Raw genomic sequence first — 22,908 nt, 5'->3', positions numbered from 1 at the left:
CCCCAGTCCTGAAGATTCTTTCAGGTGAAAACTTTGTTTGCACACACTTGGATAAAGGATTAAACTAAATATATTATAGGTGAAACTAACATGCCATATAACATCTTTAACCACATCAGATGTAGCACTAATGATATCATTTTGAATTGTGGAAAAAGTTCCTTGAAATATAGTCAAATCCTTTAAATGACTGTCTAAAAGAGGATCATACTCACAGCATGTAAGTATGATCCTTTAAAAATTCTATATAATATCCTAGATTAGCTAGATCTTTAGACTCATCATGACCTCTCAAAGGAAGTTCTTGCTTAGACAAATAGCATATAGCATCAATTAATCATTTTAAAAACGTCTCTATTATTCTTTAGATGTTCATTACGAGGGTGGTCTGAAAAGTTCTTGGCCTAACAAGGAAAAAATGAATTTATAATTTCACAATTATTTTTATTTTTCAACATAATCTTCCTTAAGACTAATACATTTATTCAAGCGATGCTCCGGCGCCATTATCCCGTCTCTGTAGTGGTTCTCAGTAAGATCTGCAAAATATCCCTCTACAGCAGCAATCACCTCTTGATTCAAAAACGCTGACCAGCGAGGAAGCGTTTTAGGTTTGGGAAGAGATAGAAGTCAGAGGGAGTCAAATCTGGGAAATAGGGTGGATGTTCCAACAATTGATAGTGCAGATCCCTTAATTTTTCTCATTGTCAAAACACCTTTGTGGGCAGGTGCATTGTCCTGATGAAAGATGATTTTTTTTCTTCTGTAAACAGGGTCTTTTCTCACGAATTTTTTCGTCTAGTCTGGTTAAAAGATTGGAATAATATTCCCTGGTTATTGTTTTACCCTTTTCAAGATAATTAATAAACAAAATACCTTTAGCATCCCAAAACACCAATGCCATGATCTTTCCTGCTGATGGAACTGACTTTGTCTTCTTTGGTGCTGAACAACTGGCTTCTGTCCACTGTTTTGACTGCTGTTTGGATTCTTCATGCAAAATATATCCTACACGTTCTTTTGAAATGCCTATAGTCTCAGCAATTTCACGAACTTTGACTCGACAGTCATCCAATACCATGTCGTGCACTTGTTCAATGATTTCTGGTGTTGTTACATTTTTTGGACATCCTTCACATGGATCATCTTGAAGGCTGGTAGAGCCATGTTTAAACTCCGCAGCCCATTTCTTAATTGTCAAAAATGAAGGGGAAGAGTGCCCATAAATTTTTATGAACTTTGAATGAATTTCTTTTACCGTTAAACAGGCGAAGATCACCAATATAAGATGGATGACCTGGAGCATTATCTAAAATTTAAATTCCACATTTTCTTTCACACAATAGCTTTCTACTTCACTCGCATAACAGTTGATTAAGGCATCCTCAAACAATTTTTGAGTCATCCACGACTTCTTATTGTTCCGATAATAAACTGGAAGAGTATGCTTCCTAATGTTTTTGAAGGCTCGTGGATTCTCACTGTGCCATATCACAAACGGTTTCAGTTTATATCCAGCCACATTACCCTCCCTAACAGAATCGTAACATGGTCTTTAAGAGCTTTGAAACCAGGCATAGATTTTAGCTTTTTGTGAAAGAATTGTCCGTTCGGGCATTTTATTTTCCAAAACAAGGTCTCATCCATATTAAATATTTGCTGTAGCAAATAATTTTATCCAATTTCTCCACAAACTCTTTGGCAGCCTTCTCATCAGAACTTGCAGATTCAGCATACATTTTCACATTGTGCACTGCAAAACGATACTTGAATCTCATGAACCAACCGGAAGATGCGTTGAATTCGCAGTCGTAATCGGGTCCTGCTTTCTCCTTCAACATGTTGAAGAGACTTGTTGCCTTAGCAGTTATGCTCATTATGCTAAAAGGTATGCACTTTTGGTTCAGTTATTCTATGCATGATGGAAGTAGCTTTTCTAATCACTGATAGGACCTTGTTGTTGCTTCGCCACTATCGTTGAACTTGCAATTTCATTTCAAGATCAATTGCTCGCCTCTTTTTTCTGTTTTTCTTCACTAGGTTTCTTAATTGGGAAGGGTGTGTAGGGGCCATATTACACAAAATATCATGAAATATTTGACAATAAATACACAAATAACCTATTTTTCAAACAGAAAATCAACAGAGTAACTGTTGAAGCTACGTGCCAACTGAAGACAGTGGTTGTTGCTGAATGCGCCATTGCCACTGCATTGTCGCTAAATAAAAACCTTTTTACTTTACACTTGCTGGAGTCTTGTTTGAAAGTATAGTCGAAAATGTTATTTATTCCATTATGGGATCACGGACGTATCTTCAAAAGAACGTAACTTGAGTCGAGAGATGACTGTATATTGTGTTTAATTTTAGGAATCACACAAAGCCAGGAAACAATTAGGGGAGTCTTTAACAGAAATAAATGCAAAAATATAATATCTATGATACCGATATTTCATGGATGTGCACTGCCCACCTAGCACATCAAGAATATCCCTGCTGTACATCCTCTGAGTGTATGTATCAGGAATGTTGATAGTAGTCAGAAATATACAGGAGTAATCTGGGAAAATGTTCATGTAGTTTTTTTTAACACTTTCTTTGAAATTGTAGTTGCTATAAAACCAGGAATGAAATAAATATATTATTTCATTTATTAGATTTAAAGAAATTTAAATTTCTCTCTTTCCAGAAAAGAATGCAAAAAATTTATGTTATATGATTATTATTGAACTTTATTATTATTATTATTAAACAAGACCTCATGGAGTCAAAGACTCATCTAGGAGGTCCTTTTATCTCATCATACCGGGTCTTAAACACATTCAAACTCCTTGCAGACACCACACTCTCAGGCAAGGCATTCCAATCATTCACAACTCTGCAGGAAAAAAACCTGCCTCTCACTCCCCTACTCACACCCTCTTTATACAGTTTCCAGGGATGACCTCTGGTTCTCCCCTGATCTCCCACTATTCTCTGTAGAACTTCTCCACCATTGATCCTATAACAACCCCTTACCAACTTGTAGGTCTCTATCATATCTCCCCTCTTCCTTCTCTCCACTAGACTCTGCAAATTACATCTTTTCAATCTTTCCTCATACTCGACATTCCAGAGGTCAGAAACTACCTTAGTCAGTCGCCTTTGGACCCTTTCCAACATCTCTTCATCCTTCTGAAAACCAGGTGACCAAATCTGGGCACAATAGTCCATGTGTGGCCTAATCAAAGCCTTATACAATGGAACAAGAATCTCCCTACTTCTATGCGTCAGTGTCCTCCGCATCATTCCCAGAAGCCTTTGTGTTGTCTTCACAATTTTGGCGATGTGTCCCCTAAATTTTAGATCCTTATCCACTATCACTCCCAGATCTCTTATTTCCTCTACTTCCAACAATATATTCTCACCAAGCATAAATTCTGCATCCCATCTTTGTTTTCCAAATTTTAAAACCTTACATTTTGCAACATTGAACTCACATCCCCAATTGCTTGCCCAATCACTCAATTTATTCAAGTCTTCTTGCAAGGCCACAACATCTTCACTACTCTTTATGGTTCGTCCCAACTTTGCATCATCTGCAAACAACTGAATATCTCCATCCAAATCTTCGCCAATATCATTAATATACAAGTTAAATAGTAATGGCCCTAAAACAGATCCCTGAGGCACTCCACTAGTGACTTTCCTTTTCCTGGATATTGCACCCCCATACACAACTTGTTGATATATGAGGGTGCATCAGATAGCCAGTCTCCAATCCAATGCACTAATCTAATATCCAACCCCATCTGCTCTAGTTTGACTGTCAACTTATCATGAGGTACTCTATCAAAAGCTTTTGCGAAATCCAAGTATATTACTGTGTATCCTTCTCCTCTGTCCAAGGAAGCAGTCACTTTATTGTAATAAGTAAGTAGATTACTAAAACACGACCTCCCTTTAGCAAATCCATGCTGTCCATCAAAGATTATACCATTGTTGTCAACTCAACTCTGGATCCTAGTTCTCACAAGCTTCTCCAACAACTTGACCACAACACCTGACACACAGATAGGCATATAGTTTGATGCTTGAGTTCGATCACCTCCTTTATGAAGTGGCACAATCTTGTCCTCCTTCCACTCTTTAGGGACTTGACCAAGTGCAAGACTCGTATTAAAAAAATATGTCAAGGCAGGTGTCAACTCTCTGGCACATTCCTTCAGAATACGCGGTGATATATTATCAAGTCCCACAGCCTTATTTACATCTAGTTTACTCGACTCCCCAAACACCTCTTGCTCACTTACAGTCAGTCTCTCCTCCCCATCATCAACTGCTCTTAATCTCTCCATTAAGTCACATTCACAAGATTGAAAGATCTTTATGAACTGCTCATTAAGTATCTCCACCACACATTCTGAAACAGCTGTCTTTATACCATTTCCTCCAATCAATGTCATCCTTCCATAATCATTCTTTCTTTTGCTGGCTACATATCGAAAGAACTCCCTAGGATTCTTTTTAGCTTCATTAGCTAACTGCTGTTCATACCTCTCTTTAGCTACTCTCACCAACCAAGTCACCCTCCTTGCCTGGTCTTTGTAGACCTCATGAAATTGGTTACTTCCACTTCTCTTATGCTGCCTCCACAATGCCCTTTTTCTCTGTATTGCATGCTTAATCTCTTTATTCATCCATCTCACACCTACCTTATTTAACCTTCTCACCCGTGGTATATATTTAGACATTGCATCCACTAAATATTTTTTGAAAATCCCCCAAGCTGCATTGATCTCTTTTCCAGCTAACTCCTCATTCCATGCTACACCTGCAAGCTGTCTCCTGAGCTCTTCATAATCACCCCCCCCCTTGTAGTTCCACATATACCCTTTTTTCACAGGGGTCCTTGCACTGCTGGCAACCACCCAAGTAATCACCTCATGGTCACTTTCACCAATTGGTGGATGATTTGATATCTCATTGATAATTACATCCTCCGATGAGATGACCAAATCCAAGACCCTTAATCCTCTTGTGCCCTCTGTTACATACTGTCTGAGGTAGTTATCCCTCAAATAATCTTATACAAGCCTTTCTTCTTAAACTGATATTACTTATACTCTAGTGTTGAAGTTAACATTACTTTTGCAGTCAAATCGCAACAAATGAAATTAACAGAAAACAAATATACATAAATAAATTACTGTATTCTTTGAACATATCTGTATAATATATGATACTCTCAAAACCAGAAAAGGGATAAAAAAGAAACAAGAACGTCAGATAACCAATATTTTTGATAAAGTTTCCAATAATCAGATTTTTACTTGTAAATCTTCTAACACTGTTTATTCTTCAAAAGGGAATAAGTAGTGCTTCTTTAGGTGAGCTCAAACTATGAATGAATCAGGACTTTCTGAGAAAGACAGAGGTAGAGAGAGTATGATTAATTCAAATAATAAATAAATTTTACGTTCTCATATTTTTTTGTTTGAAATTAAAACATAAAAATATTACCTTGAGCTAAAGTTAACTCATGCTTTAAAATTCTAATTTCCCTTTCTTTCTCTTCTTTAATTTGATATAACTCTTTTCTTAATCGCTCCAGTTCTCTTCCTCTAGCTGTATAGAGCACTTCAAGCTGAATATATTGATCAGGCCCTTTATATACACAAATAAAGATTTATTTTTATTTTTTAATAAAAAATTTTAATTCAGATAAAGAAACAATAAACTAGAAGAAAATATAGACAAGTTATCTAAAAGAACACTGAGTATTTAATAACACTAGTTTCATAATTTCTAATAACAAAACCTCTGTTTAAAAAATATGACCTTTATTATTCAAGAGATTATTACATTAGGCCACGATTGGCAGAGAAATTGGGTCAAATCTCCATGTATTAAAGAAAATTCATTACTATACATTCAACATCCCTCCCAATGTTAACTCAAACAACAACTGTGAAAAGTAAAGCTGAGAAGAGACTAAATATAGAGACACATGTGGATGACATAATGATAAAAATAGTTATCGTATGATAACACTTACATTAGGAAAAATACTTTTGTTTATTTTAAACAAATTTAAATAAAATTTACTCAACTGGTATCCCCCCCCCCAACAGAATGGAAAAAAAGCATTGTGATTCCTATCTTTAAGAAAGGTAATAGAGATGACCCTAAAAACTATAGAGGTATCAGTATACTAAATTCCTGTTACAAAATATATAGCAGAATCTTAAATAACAAACTAATGAAATATTCCGAAAACTTTATTCTAGAGGTGCAGAATGGATTTAGAAAAGGACGATCATGTATAGACCCAGCCTTTTGCCTAAAATTAATAATAGAGAAAAGAAGAGAATATAATTTAGAAACACATATTTCATTTATTGACTTTGAAAAAGCATTTGACAAAGTTAAAAGAAACATTATTTAACATATTAAAAGAAAGACAAATACCAAATAATATCCTAAAAGCTATCACAAGTATATATGAAAATAATCAAATACAAATAAGATTAAATCACGAGCTATCATATACAGGAGAGATAAACCAAGGGGTCCGACAAGGATGTTCCCTCTCAGCAACTCTTTTTAATATCTACTTAAATGAAATAATAATAAAATAGAGTAAAAATTTACATCAAGGAATTAAACTTTCACTTACAGTTAACCTAAAACACTCTCCTCTTTGCAGACGACCAAATAATAATTACAAATTCTGAAGATAACTTACAGAAAGCTATTTTAAATCTTCTTTTTCTTTTCTACGCGTTATTCCCGCTTCCCATGCAGGGTCTGCATGTTACTTTAGGTGCGACTTCTTTGTTAGTACTACTCCCAACCGACCCGTCGCCTGGTCTGCCGCTGGGGGGATATATTTTTGACTGTAGAGGCGTATGTTCACGGGCCGGTTTGCCTGTTTGTGGGATGAAAAACGCCAGATAAACTGGCGGAAAAAACCCTACTGACCGCGCCCAAGACCGGCTAACTTGGCTATGCCTGAGGAAGATCCTCAAATTCCTCACGTCTACAACGGGAATCGAACCTGGGACACTCCTTCCCCAAACATATGGTTGCGAAGCGCGGTTAGCCACTAGGCTAACCGCACGGTCGAGAAAGCTATTTTAAATATAAATGAGATATCCAAAGATTATGGTATGATAATATCAACGGAAAAATCAAAAACTATGGCCTTTAAAGGACAAGATCCAGCAAGAACTAAAATAGTAATAGATAACAAGATCTTAGAACAGGTAAATTCATTTAACTACCTAGGATGTATGATCACATATGAAAATGAAAAAGATATAAACGTAAAAATTGCAAAATATTTAAAAATAACAGGTGTAATTAACTCTATATTTAAACCAAACCTAGTTCAAAAACAAACCAGACTAAAAGTATACAATACATTAGCCTTACTGGTCTTAATGTATGGAAGCGAAATCTGGACAATAAAACAAAAAGACAAACAAAGATTAACAACAGCAGAAATGAAGTTTATGAGAAAAACTGCAAAGTATACCCTATTTGATCACAAAAGAAACGAAGATATTATGAAAGAATTAAACCAAGAACCAGTAATTGAAAAAATTAAAAAATATAAACATAGATGGATGGAACACGTTCAGAGAATGAAAACAGAAAGATTACCAAAACAAGCCTTAAAGTACAAGCCATTAGGAAAAAGAAAACCAGGATGTCCTCTTAAACGATTCAACGATGACTTCTAAGGCCGGAACAGGCCATACTAGGCCTAAATCCTTGATACGTATGATGATGATGACATTTGTTTATTACATGTAATAAATATTCTTCAAATTATTGACATGTTCTGGAGTGAGGTGAGATGGGGGAATGGAGTGATAGTAAAAAGGCATTATGTAATTAACTTTACATTTCAGTGCCTTAAAATAAACATAGTAAAAAATACTTTTACCCCTTTGTACAATTTTAATAAACATCTTGTCTATTTAAAACGAAGTATATAATCAGCAAAATTATATTAAAAACATTCGGTATTATAGTGATAAACTTTCATATAATGTTATTAAATACAGTTAACCCTAGTATAATGCTGTACTTATACAACAGTTTACAAATATAATCCGATATAACGTGGTCTACAAATTGTAGTAACTCTTGTTCAACGTAGTTTTGATATAACACGGTCTACAAATTGTGGTAATAACCATTTATCTTTTCATATATTTTCACCATGTGATTTAAAAATCAAATTTTACCTTTGTTGAATTTGTGTCTGCCCATATCGCTCATGTAGCGATATGGGCAGACACAAATATACACACATGTATAAGTAGCGAATTTATATTAGGGTAAATACCCTTTTAGCATGCATGCACGTCAACTGTTTACCATATAAATTGTTTATTGTTGAAAATTGTCTTCGTTTTATGCCAGGAAAGCGCATTAAAAATCAAAAGTGTAATAATCTCATGCTGGGCACTTCATTTTCTGGTGACTAACATAATTAATATGTAATGCTTTTTTTTATGTAAAAATTTTATTTTTATACTAATGGCCACTAAAATTGCAACAAAAGGGAGAAAACTAGCACTGAAAAGAAAATTCATTTCTCTTGAAGTAAAAAATTGAAATCTTGGATCGGGTGAAAAATGGAGAAAAACCAGGAGTTGTTGCAAGGACTTTGAATTTAAATAAATCAACAATTAGAACAATCAAACAAAATGAACATAAAATCCAAGAAAGTGTTATTGCTAGGTCAACGATAAGTGCAAAGTGCATTGCTTGTGTACACAATATTCTAATGGAAAAATGGAGAAATCTGTAATGATTTGGATAGAAGATTGCACTCAAAAGAAAATTCCTTTGGATAGAAATCTTATTAAACAAAAAGCTCTGAAAATTTATAAACATTTAAAAGAACTTCATCAAGATTCTTCAGAAGAAGGCTCTCAAGCATGGATTTTGTGCCAGTAAGGGTTGGTTTGAAAACTTTGAAAAACAGTTTACTTTGCATAATCTTAAAATGCAGGGAGAATCAGCAGACATAGAAGCTGCCTGGAAATACCCAGGAGAACTTTTAGAAATTATTGAAGGTGGTGGTTATAGTGCAGACCAGGTGTTCATTGCAGATGAATCTGCACTGAACACCTGGTCACATTGAAAAACATTGAACATCAAAAACTTGCAGCTGCAAGTTTTTGATGTGGTAAGCAAGGTCTTATTACTGACTTCATGATAACTAAACCAGCCAAAGTATGCAATGAGAATTATACAAATGATGTCCAAGAGATTTCAAGTGATGATGACGTCTGGCCACTCGTAAATAAAGAACATCTATGAAATGTCATTTTTGAAGATAGTGATGATGATTAAAATATACACTTTATTTTATTCAGCCTAAAACATTTATGCGTTATGTGCAATGAAGTTCATGTACAATTTGTAATTTTTATAAGTTTATACTATGTATTTGTTTCATAGCTTATATGTTTTCTTAACTAACATGAATGGCCTGAATTAAATAAAAATATATTTTTGTTGGGTATGTCATTTCTGTTTATATAATTTAAAAATTGATTTTGGAACATAACCCTACTTTTTTATGTGATCTGAGTCTTGCATAATACGATTTACATAATGCGGCATTTCTATGGATATTCTTCTCCAGACAGCCAAGACAGATTTTCCATGACTACAGAATCTAGAACTGCAACTCACAAGTCTAAAACACAGACAGAACTGGTGTTCTCTTTACCACAATGTAGAGTGTGCTGAATTCTGGTGAAGTCCACTGACTACACCTCCACACAAGTGAGTAGTGTAGGCATGTTAGTAGTCCTAAATATATCTCCCTACCCACAGTTATTTGAGTGGGAGGAACCACACACCAGGAGTGAACTAGAATAGGCAAAGGATCAAGATGTCATCCACATCTCTCAGAGAAATGGACAAAACCCTGTGGTAGTACTAGGCACTACTAGGTGATAGATGAGTTTCATCAGCTAATGTAATTAATACTACCACTAAACAACAACTATGTAAAGTAAAGCAAAGAATAGAACTAAACATAGAGACATGTGTGGACGACATAACGATAAAATTAGTTACAGAATGATAACACTTCCTTAAGCAAAAATTTGTTTATTACAAGTAAGATGTTTGACTAGATTTCCTAGCCACTATAATGCATATAGATGACAATATATAAACAAAATTAGAACAAACACTACAAATGTAAACAAGTGTGACAATATATGCTATTAACTGCAGGCAGACAACTCCATCTATCATTATTAGAATTCAAAAAAATAAAATTAAAGTCTTACACATAAGTTTTGTGTAAGACTTTAATTTGATTCCAGTGAATTCTATGTCTAGTGGATAAGGCATGGCTGGCCAGAGCAGACTTATCACTCATGGGAAGGTGTCATGAAAGCAAGATCAAAAGTGTGTCTCAGGTTGCGAGATTGAAGCAGTGAATGAAAGTCAGAATATGATTGAAAAGTGTGATGTAACGCCTCATAGCATTAAGAGTGAGATTAAATGTGATACAGTTGAAAGCGAGAGTAAAAGTGTCGAATGGGAGAATATTTTGATGTCAAGAATGAAGAGTTAGCTACAATGAGAGAGAGAGATAGCTCGGTTGCACAGAGTAATACATAGGGAGAAGAAACAGCTGGATTGATTGCAAAAATGTCTACCGAGTGGATCAACTAATAACAAAAAGAAAGAAGTGCAAAATAAGAAAAATGAGGGCATGATCAGGAGAGAAAGAAAAATTAAGAAACGAGTGTTATTATTATTATTATTATTATTACGTGACGCCTCCAGGGAGTCCAAGGGACTCATCAAAGGAGGGTACCTTCTCTATAACTCTCTGTCTCCACCACTCAATCCAACTATAACGAACCGCAACTAACATCTTTATCTACACTAATGCCATCTACCACTCACCAAAATTGGTATTTTCACAGACAATCACAAACATCCATGCCCACAGCAGAATTCGAACCTGCAGTCTTTTGGCTGGAGAGCAGATACGCTAACCACCCAGTCAACCAGGCCGGCATACGCCAAGAGTTGTTAGTGTATTCGCTCTCCAGACAAAAGGCTGCGGGTTCGAATCCCGCTGTGGGCATGGATGTTTGTGATTGTATGCGAAAGTGGTAGTCGGCGGTAGATGGCGTTGGTGTTAGGTGATGAAGGTTGGCGGAGTAGCGAGACGAAGAGTTGTAGAGTAGATACCCTCCCTCGATGAGTCTTTGGACTCCCTGGAGGTGTAATGTAATAATAATAATAATAATCAATGAGAGTTTGAAAAAATCGTGTTTTCCTGGCACGAAAATTAATGTTAGTGAGGCTATTAGAGTACAAAAGAGAAAAAATCATTGTAGTGGCCAGAATGAATTATTTAAAAGGAAAAAAGTATGGCATGAGAGTGGACTTTGACTTTGGGAGTTTGATGGGCAAAAGGACATATACAAGAAGGATGGTTTGCATCGGAATTTGGTGTTTGGAGACTGGAAAATTGTTGTTGAATGAAGTGAAAGTGGATGTGCAGAATCAAGGAAACTAGAGCTTATTTGGGGGGGGGGAGCAACTGAGAAGATATGCAGGCGTCACTGAGACAGCTGAGTGTAAGAATGTGTACAATATGCCTGAGTTAATACCAATGGTAACAAACCAGAATGGGATAGTTAGTGTAAGGCATCAAGATAGGGATGGGCCTAGGAGGCTTTTACACTTTATGTACACTAATGTCAGGAGCATTAGGAACAAGCTGGAGGAATTTTTGGCCTTGGTTGGCTCATTCCAGCCAAACATTATTGGCATTAATGAGACATGGCTAACATGGCCAAAGAGAGTAGAAGTTTGACTTCAAGACAGTGAAAATAGAACATTTGAGGCTACCAGGTGTGAGAATGAGGCCAACAAAACAAAATATACAGTTGGGTGCTGCTATAGACCAGGGAATGGAAAAGATGATGGAGATAGTATGCATCAGCAAATAGACTCAATGAGTGGAGGACAGGTAATTATTATAGGAAATTTCAACTATGGTACCATTGATTGGAGGAAGGAGAGGACACATAAAAGGAACAAAATGGAGTAGTACTTGACATGATGTTAAGGACCTCGCTTGATGAGTCTAAGGACTCCTTCGAGTTGCCCATAATAATAATAGTAATAATGAAATAGGAAAGAACTTGACATTGTCAGCATCCAGGAATGCATTAGCAGAGCTAATCTCAGATGGTATGGTCACTTAAATAGAATGGGAGAGGAAAGATTAGCAAAACAAGTGTTCTCTGCCAGGTTGGCAGGAAAACGACCCAGAGGAAGACCAAGATATAGGTGGATTGATACGGTACAAAGTGCCTTAGACGATAGAAATATAAGATCTGATAATGTTGGAGTCTTGACAAGTAACAGACTGATTTGGAGGAAAATTGTAGATAGGAAGTTAGTGATGATGTAATTTTTTCATGTAGTACTGTCATATCCTGTACACCCCTTGAGGGTACATGGCAGGAATTTGATGATGATGATGATGATAATGAAATAGAATATACCATTTATGCTCTTCTAGATGAATCTGAGTTGAACAGCCCATCTGCCCATAATAATAAAGACTGCATGAGCATGGGATTCTGTAAAGTCCAGGATGAGAAAGAGTTTAAGAGTTATAGATTATATCCTAATAGTTATGGATGGAATTATCTTCCTGAAGTTAATAGCAAATGTTGTCACACGTGTGCACATTTTAAATAATGTTTTAATTTGTATGCACTGACAATGGCTAAGAAATCTTCTTCATCTTCTGCAGCTTGTCCCACTTAAGTAGAGTTACTGTTTGTGGTGAGTCTCCTCCACATCCTCCTGTCTCGGGCTGTAACCACATGCAAGTTCTTCATCCTCAAGTCCTCCTCGCCCAGCACCCTCCATCTCTTCTTTGGCCGCCTGCACTTCCTACTCCCCTCACAGCCATCTGCATGACTTTTCTTCCCACATATTCGTCCTCCCTCCTCATCACATGATCAAACCATCTCAACCTTGCCTCCTGAGTTCGTAACTCACCATTCCACTCACAGTCATTTCTCAGACGATCCTTTCTGGTCACACCGCACATCCACCTAAGCATTCTCACCTCCACTACTTCATTCTGCTGATGTTATTTTTCCTCAAGGACCACAGCTTCCATAGCATACGTCATAGCTGGTCTCGCTACTGTGCTATACATTTTGCCTTTTAGATTGATCGACACCCTCTTATCGCACAGCACTCCAGCCATCTCTCTCTCTCTCTCCAATTCCTCCATCCTGCTTGTATCCTGCATCCCACTTCCTTCTCGGCCTCTCCATCCTCTTCCACTGCTGAACCTAAGTATCTAAAGTCCCTAACCTTCCTGATGACATTTCATTCCAGCTCCAGATCTCTCTCCTGGCTGCCATCCACTTTGCAACAATGGCTAAGAAATCCAGCCGAAAATTCTGCATGTAATAAAAATACATTTTTCCTTACATAAGTGTTATTATTCTGTTATTATTCTTATCATTAAGAGAAATCTATTAATGCAGACAGAGGCAACCCCCCCCCCCAAAAAAAAAAACTTTCCACCAGACTTACTACACAAAATAACCTCTATCATGCTTATTTACCACCACCACCAGTCTGCAAAAACCACATTTTTGAATCCTTTTCTGTGGATAATGATGCAAAAGATCAATCCATATTCAATAATGGTTCTATTGCATTTAACCACAGAAAAGCATGTCTACCAGTCCATACACATAATCTTCAATGTATCTGATTTTTCACTAGAAAGAGATCAGAAGAATCATATTCAAACTGGATACCAAAAAATCACCTTTTTAATGGTATCTCTCAAAGGCTCATGCTTCTGAAGGCTTATGCTCCAGAGTAGTTAATGCCTGTTCTGTGTTGCCTTTTTATTCTCTCCTATTCTACTAATATCCATCATGCAATCTGAAAATTAACCCATACTCAATCTATTCCTAAGAAAGACAACAAATCTTTGCATCCAATCACCATTCATTTTCACTCAATCAACTTCTCTCTGAAGCAATGAAAAAATTCGTAAAAATACTCAATTTTTATAGCATTTCCTGGAAGAGAAATCTGAATCTTGGCTAGAGACAAGATTTCACACTGAAGCCTCCAAACCATTGCCAGTATGGATTTGTTACCGATGTAATCAAACGGAGAATCTTCTTGCTAATGTCATTAGTCTTTAAAGAAATGCCATAGAAAAGTCTGGGGAAGTTGAAGTCATTGCTGATATTTGTAAGTCATCTGCTCAGGCTTGGCACAGAGGTCTATTAAGTAACCTCCCATCATATAGTCCATCCTTTGACTTCTGCAACTGAATTGCCAGCTTCTGTGTGGATGTGCGTTATGTGTGATGTGTATGGCGTTCGTCATCAAACTCTGCAACTAACTTTTGGGTTCCAAAAGGCTCTATCCTTTACCTATTTCCTTACTGACCTTCTCTAGTTGACTCAAATCCAGTACACAGTTTTGCTGATGACATTACACAGTACTAATCTTTCTCATTTGACAAACCATGTACTACACAAACCACCAAAACTTCCAGTATCAACTTTTACAACCATAAATTCTGATCTCCAAACAATTTTCAATGGGCTACTCATATTCTTATTAATTTCAGTACTAATAAAACTTAATCCTGTTTTATTTCTCACAAAAAAAAAAAACCTTTTCTTCCAGTCTTACAACATCAAAGTCTCTAGCTAAAACAAGATTACTCTTCCGGGAAATGCTGTACTGTGAAATCATCTTGGCACATATATATTAGAAATATTAGTTCCTCAACATCCAAAAAAAATAGTTTTTTTCCTCTTTTACTCAAGACACTTGAGCAATTAACCATACAAATTATGAGTCCAACCACTGAATACTGTTCTCACATTTAGGATGATACCCCTTTATACTTGACTTGGTACAGAAAAAGCAAATAATTAATGACACATCTCTCAACCATTCACTTTCTTTCACATAAAAGTTCAGGTTCTACTAGCATTTTTACAAATATTTCCATGGCCAATGGTCAACAGAACTGGCAATGATAATTTCATGCTGCTTTCATTAGCAGTTAAAATATGTATAGCAACAACTTCAATATTCTTTCACAGCTGCACTTCAAATTCATTGAACATGTTTCTCTTCTTCCTCATTAATTTATTCTCTCTACTGCTGTTTTCTGGAGCAGACAGCAGTAGAAGGAATTTCTTTTCCTCACTTTTCTACCCATCCATAAGGCAATGTATTTTCCTTTATCCAACATGATCAAAATTTTTCATTTCAATTTTCCAAGAAAATCATAAAAACAATGAGATCCTTCAACAAATACATGTCTCTTATATGTTACTGAATATCTATACATTTCTAAATTATAAACTTTTCAAAGACCTTACACTATTCCCATATGCAAGGGTGATGTGAAAAGGAATCACCTTTGCATATGAAATTATTCTCTCCTCTTTTCATTACTTTGAGATCAAACTTATGTTAAGACTGAAATACACCTGCCTAGATGGCCAAGAAGACAGTGTCACATACACAGCATGCATGGATGTTTCTGGATATCTTTAGATGAGATGAATTTTGTTTGATAGGTTTAATACTGTGGAATTCACATAAAAGAAAATATCAGAGATATTACATTCATCCGTACATTCTCTTAGTATGCACTGAAATCTCATCTAATTCTACTTTCTTAATATTGTAATATTCTAATATGTCTTAAATAAGAAACAAAACCTTGGAGATTCGGTAGTAGGAAAACATTGATGCAGCCAAAGATGCATGTGGTGAGGATGTCAGCAAGGACAGAAAAATCAGAACTCCACAGTGGACTCAGGAAGTTAAACAGGCATTCAAAGAAAAGAAGAGGAAAGTGTATCAAAATTACCAGGGCAACTCAGTGTACTCTGCAAGAATATAGAGAAAAATGTAAGAAAGCAATGTACAAAAGCAGCTATGCAAAAGCAATGAGGCACTTTGGTAAAAAATATAAAAATAACCAGGAAGGCAAAATATTCTGGAGGCTATTGAAAATCTTAGTGCTATAAAAGAATCAGAGCTAACAAATGGGAATGAAACTGCAGACAAAAACAATCTAGATGTCTGGAGTAATTACTTTTTGAAAGACTGCTAAATGAACAAAAAGTGAAAGATGTACTATCATTTCTTGTTCATTTACCTGATGCACTCTCATGGCAAAAAGGGAAATAAAATTGAAAGTGCAAATTACAGAGGAATTTCTTCACCGAGTATCCCAAGTAAGATTTATGCAAGCATACTTAAGTACTTAAGAAGAGGATAAGAAAAATTGTAAAAGAAATATCCTTAAAGAAGACCAAAATGGGTTTAGGCCAAAGAGATATTATCAAAACCAGATTTTCACTTTAAGACAAACAGTTGAGAAATCATGGGAATATAACAGGATCTGTAGTTGAGTTTTGTAGACCTGGAAGACTCATGACAAGGTAACAAGAAAAAAGCTTTTCAAAATGCTATAATTTGATTGGCACATTATACTGAAAAATACATACCTGAAATGTAAGTCAGCAGTTAGAAAAAGATACAGGAAAATGGCTTGATGTTAAATTAAGTGCAAGACAAGGATGCAGATTATCTTCACTGTTACTTATCACGAATATAGATCACATTATGAAGGAAAGTGACATTAAGCATAGCAAAGTTGGAGATATCCAACTCGGCTCTACTTTATACAGATGATGTTGTACTCTTAAACAAATCTTATAGAAGTCTGCAGGATTATTATTATTATTATACCAACCTCCAACAGACTCATTGTTGGAGGTTTATGCAACCAAACTAAATAACAACTTAATAAATTCAGTATGAAAATCAACAAGAAACAGATTATGAAAATATGCAGGAACATTGATTTTATCAATTGCATTCTGAATGGACCTATACAACAAGTAAAATATTTCAGCTATTTAGAAAGGCACCCTTTTTCGTGAAGACTATAAACTAAATATGCAAGGAGACAAACAAATTAACAAAGGGGTAAGGTAGGGAGTCAACTGAATAAATGTATATGGAATAAAAGAGAAATTAGTCAAAACATTAGTTGCGTACAAATCGGTGTTAAATTAGTTTTAATCCAAGATGAGGAAGGTCCAAATCTAGGCAGACAGAAGAGAAGTGCTTTAGAAATAATCAGATCTCAAATATAAGATCTGATTACAATGCCGTCCTAACAGATAACATTAATTTGGGGAAAAACTGACAATAGGAAATTGGTTCCTGTTTCTCGATTTATGCTCGTGCATGGACCCACACTTCATGCAGACATTCGAAACCAAAATCCCTACAGAATAGTCTGGTTAATCCTTATTCCAGGGGAGTGTCTCGTGTCTGTAGATGTGATTGTTCATGAGGCCGGTGTGCCTGTTCTGAGGGACAAAAAAACCCTCTACCTCCAGTGAGACCGGCTAACTCACCTTTAGTTGAAAGAGACCAGATAAAGGAAGTTTTTTTTTTCCCCCACTTGGTTAGACTATAATAAATTTAGTTTAATCCTTTATCCAAGTGTAAGCAACCAAAGTTTGCGCCTGAAGTATCTACAGGACTGATGAAACGCGTGGTAAAGGTGGACCAAGATCTCATCACTCCATGTCTTAGTATCTCCCATAATGCAAAGCACATCTCCTTGCAGACATGTATAATGCTATGCATTAAGGGAAGGGCCACTATCCATTACCGGTTTTGACCTTTATTGAAGTCTTGTCAGTGGGAGCCAGACCCAGAGGTGGTGATACTAAGGTGGAAACAATGGAGAAGTCATATTTACCTATACGAGTTGCCAAAATGTGTCTCATCTTATTGTTAAATTACTCTGGATTTAGAGAAAGATGTTGGAAGTGGGTAGTGGTCTTTCCCTTAATATTCCCTTATAATGCATAGCATTATACATATCTGCAAGGAGATGTGCTTTGCATTATGGAAGATACTAAGACATGGAGTGATGAGAGCTTGGTCCACCTTGACCATGAGTTGTCTCAGTCCTGAAGATACTTTAGGTGCAAACTTTGTTTGCTTACAATTGGATAAAGGATTAAACTAAATTTATTATAGACCAGATAAAGGTTTTTCACATCATGGACAGAAATCAAACCAAAGTCTTTCTGACCAAAGGGCTTTGTCTATACCGACTGAGTGATGGAGACTCAAGAAATTGGTAACGATGTAAAATTTTCATGTAGTACTATCACAATATTCTGCAAACTGCCATATCAGGAATTTGATGATGATATACGTGGGTGGTCTGAAATGTTCTCAGCCTAACAATGAAAAAATTACTTTATAATTTCAAAATTATTTTTATTTTTCAACATAATCTCGATTAAGACTACTACATTTATTCCAGTGATGCTCCAGCACCATTATCCTGTTCCAGAAGTGGTTCTCGGTAAGATCTGCAAAATACTCCTCTACAGCTGCAATCACCTCTTGATTCAAAGAAAACGCTGACCAGCAAGGAAAGGTTTTAGTTTTGGAAAGAGACAGAAGTCAGAGGGAGCAAAATCTGGGGGAACAGGGTGGATGTTCCAACAATTCATAGTGCAGATCCCTTAATTTTCCCATTGCCAAAACACCTTTGTGGGCAGGTGATTTGTCCTGATGAAAGATGATATTTTTTCTTCTGCAAACCGGATCTTTCTCACGAATTTTTTCGTCTAGTCTGGTTAAGAGATCAGAATAATATTCCCTGGCTACTGTTTTACCCTTTTCAAGATAATTCTAAACAAAATGCCTATAGCATCCCAAAACACCAATGCCATGACCTCGTCTTCTTTGGCGCTGAACAACCTGCTTCTGTCCACTGTTTTGACTGCATTTGGATTTTGGTGTGTACTGGTGAATCCAAGTCTCATCCATAGTAATAAATCAACACACAAAATCTTGTTAAAACTTGTTAAATCTTATTAAATTTTGTTATTCTTGTTAAAATGCTCCAAGCACTGGTCAGAGATTTTCATGTGAGTGTGTTTTTGATCTGCATGGCACCCATCTTGCACAAAGATGGGTGCCATGCAGATCAAAAACATTTGCAATTCTTCTTGCAAAATATATCCTGCACGTTCTTTTGAAATGGCTACAGTCTCAGCAATTTCACGCACTTTGACTCGCTGGTCATTCAATACTATATTGTGCACTGATCAATGATTTCTGGTGTTGTTACACTTTTTGGAAGTCCTTCACGTGGATCATCTTCAAGGCTGGTACGGCCACGTTTAAACTCGGCAGCCCATTTCTTAATTGTCGAAAACGAAGTAGAATAGTGCCCATAAACTTTTATAACCTTTGAATGAATTTCTTTTGCCGTTAAACCTTCTTTTACAAAGAATTTTATAACTGTACGATACTCAATTTTATCCATTTCAAGGGATATAGACAACACTTTGGGTTCAGACAGCTGTATAAAACAAACTACTTTATAGAACGACTTGCAATTTCACATGGATGCTTATCACAGATGTACCAACTTAGAAAAAAAAAATCTTGCCGAGAGTGTTGCCATTTATGGTCGAGGCTGAGAACTTTTCAGACCACCTACGTGTTTTGTTCTTCTAAGGCACTTCTTTCATCTAAGGATCATCAATCCACCTAGATCATAGTCTTCCTCCACAATGTTCCTCCAAATTAGTCTGTTACGTGCCAGTACTCCAATAGTATCAGATATTATATTTCAGTCTTTTAAGGCACTTCTATTCATTTGCACAACTATACTACCTTATATTAACTCGACTCACACATTTCTGAATGCTAACAATCTCAAGTTTCTTCCTAATATCCTCATTTTTAATGCCACTGATGATACCAATTCACTCTACTAATTTTTTTTTCTCATATTTATAATCTCTAGTCTTTGATCAACTGTTTCACTTCTAACTCACTCAAATCTATAAGTTAAAACTAGTTTCAGAGCTCTCCTGTGTACTGCTGATTTAGTGTTTTGACTAATTTCTCTTTTATTCCAAATAAATTTATTGGGTTTAACTCTCCATGATACCAGCTTCCCTTATTCTATTATATTTCCATATTTAATAAGCCATCTTCACTAAAACGTTTGCCTAAATAGCTGAAATATTTTACTTCTTCTATAGGTTTTGTCATTCATAATGTAGCAAATTTTCAATGATACTGCCTATTTTCATAGTCTTTGACTTTTCTATTGCACATTTTCATACCAAATTTGTTAACAGCAATTTCAATTTAATTAAGGAATCTTGCAGACTTACAATGGAATTGTTTAAGAGTATAACATTATATTACAAAGTAAAGAGTTGAGATTAACATCTCCAGTTCTGATATCAGCTTTAATGCCACTTTTCTTAAATTTGTGATCCATATAGATGATGAATAATAGTCAAGATAATGTGCACTTGTCTCATACCTGATTTTACATAACCATCTTCCTTTGTGGGCATCCTTCAATTCTCACCAGCCTATGCACCGCTTGATATAATGTCTGTTTCGAACATCCTGGCATCTTCTCACATGCCTTTTTCCAGATCTACAAAACTTAAATATAGATCTTTATTGTATTCTCATGATTGCTCAACTATTTGTGTTAGAGTGAAAATCTGATCCTGATATCCAATTTGGTCATCTAAATCCCAAATTGCCAGTCCATCCTATTTCCTCGAGTATCCAGGTCAATACCTACTATCAGGATGCACCATGAGAAGGTGAGGATTGGACATTAAGTCAGACTCAGATGCTCTGCATTCTTTGTAAGGCTGTGTTGAAACCTCCTTCCAGTTATTTAGCTTTGACCCCATTAAGCAACCCTTTGACTGATATATTATAAATCAATTGATATGCTTAACTTTTGTAGATTTGCAGTTATATTAGTTGTGTTTATATTTTGCAACAAAAGAAAAGACATGAACAGAAATGATTTGTGTGTGCATAAAAAGAATGTTGTGGCACAGTAAAACTGACTTTCTTCTTAAGGGATTCATTATCTTCATCTCATGAACTCAGATAAGTTACTCTTGGTACTTTAGTTTCTTCATTTTAATTAGCTTGATGACTGAATGATCTTCATGTGCTCATTTCTTTAGAAAATCTGTGGTTAATCATTCTTTGTAAAATTTTCCCTTCACTTTTACAAAGTGAAGTGAATGTAAGAAAAAAAATGTTTTCTCATTTATGAGAAAAAAAATATTAGCAGATAATACTTTTATCACTGTTTACACATCATTCTTTGTGCTATATTACTAAGTTGTTCATAATTAGTTTAATACAGTAATAATTTAGAAAACTCTCTGATTTGCAATTTACTCTAAGCCTAAATTCAATGTTAACTTTGTTATTGCTTCAAAGATAGGCGATGTAATTTGAAGAATTGTGAAAATATAACTGCAAATATTATTATTACATGGGCAACTCCATAGAGCCATAGATTCATCAAGTGAGGCCTTAAACAATATGCCAAATACTATCCAATATTCACATAATGTCTATCATACTCTGCTTTGAACTCATTCACAGTAATGGCTCACCATAGACTCTGGTAATCTATTCTAATCATTCACCAACTACAAGCAAAAAAAATCTAGTTTTCAAAACCTTGCTAATCATGCTCTTCCTCAATTTCCAAGGCTAGTCCCAAGTTCATTCACAACCAGATCTGTTCTGAAAAATTTACTCTATATTAATCCAGTAAAAATCTTTTGAAGGGTTACAAAGATTACATCCAGATTATGGGATTTAGATTAGGAGGACAGATTGCAAGTATGTGGATTGCAGACTCTAGTCTCAATCATATTACCCCTTGTCCACATATCAACCAATTTCTGTAAATCACAAATCTTCAACCTATCCTCATAAGGTGTATTCCACAGACCTGCCACCATCTTGATCACTCGCCTCTGGATCCTCTCACCATCTTCTCATCCCCAAGAAACCCAAATGATCAGATCTGTGGACAACAGTCAAGATAAGGTCTTAGCAAATCTCTAGTATCATTAGTTTGTGGAGTACAGTTCCATCAATATGGTACATAGCTGGTAATTTTTTCAACCCAAAAATGCATAACCTTACACTTTAAAGCCAAATTAAACTGACACTCATTCTCCTTTGCTCATACAATTTAAATCATCCTGAAAAATTTTATCATATTTATTAATTATTGCTCTATTAAATAATTAAAAATTAATTATTTCCAATATTACATCATTGGCAAATAACTGAATATTTTCTCTCAGATCATTTTCTATATCATTAATGCACAAATTAAATGGTAGTGGCCCAAGTACAGAGCAGTGCAGCACTAGTCACAAGCCTTCTACTGGACTACTCCTCGACTGCCTGGTATCTTTCCATCAACCACCCTCTTAACCAATTCACATCCATTCCCATGTACTACAATTTATTTATCCGAATTCCAAGTAAAGCCTTTGCAAAGTCAAGCAATGTTACTGTAAACCAATTACCTTTATCTAACTCGGCTGTCACTGTATTATAAAAAGTAAGTTACGGAAGCATGACTCCTCTTCCCCATACCATGTTGCCCCCCCATATAGTATTCCAGTCCTGTCTAACCATTCTTCTACCAACCTCCACAATACCTTGACCACCACTCCTGAGACGCAATTGGTAATTTGCTACCTCAGTCTTGGAGCATCCTTTATGCAGTGGAACTATTTTTCTCTCTTTCCACTTCCTTGGGACCAATCTAGAGCTGACACTTAAACAACGTGGTCAAAGGCACAGCAAATTCCCTAGCACCTTTTATAACACTCAAGCTGTGGGATTATACTATCTAATCCCACAGCTGTATTCACATCAAGATTCTGTAATATATCATGCACTTTCAGTTCATCTACTCCTATTTCCATA

At 35.8% G+C, this 22,908-nt stretch overlaps 1 protein-coding gene across 4 annotated transcripts in view; it reads right to left on the bottom strand.

Annotated features, from left to right (window-relative positions):
• The window catches only part of asl (chromosome segregation ATPase asterless), a 385,090-nt gene that overhangs the window by 269,094 nt on the left and 93,088 nt on the right, over positions 1 to 22,908 (bottom strand). For all 4 annotated transcript variants that reach the window (XM_090412113.1, XM_090412114.1, XM_090412117.1 and 1 more), the window contains one exon: positions 5,503 to 5,646. In XM_090412113.1, the coding sequence (XP_090268239.1) occupies positions 5,503 to 5,646 (144 nt within the window). The remainder of the gene's footprint in view (positions 1 to 5,502; positions 5,647 to 22,908) is intronic.

Source organism: Typopeltis vanoorti, chromosome 22 (genome assembly GCF_054136105.1).
Source record: "Typopeltis vanoorti isolate ZY-2024b chromosome 22, IOZ_Tvanoo_1.0, whole genome shotgun sequence".
NCBI classification, from domain to species: domain Eukaryota; kingdom Metazoa; phylum Arthropoda; class Arachnida; order Uropygi; family Thelyphonidae; genus Typopeltis; species Typopeltis vanoorti.
The sequence above is the reverse complement of the archived record's forward strand: the minus strand, read 5'-3'. Positions and strand labels throughout refer to the sequence as shown.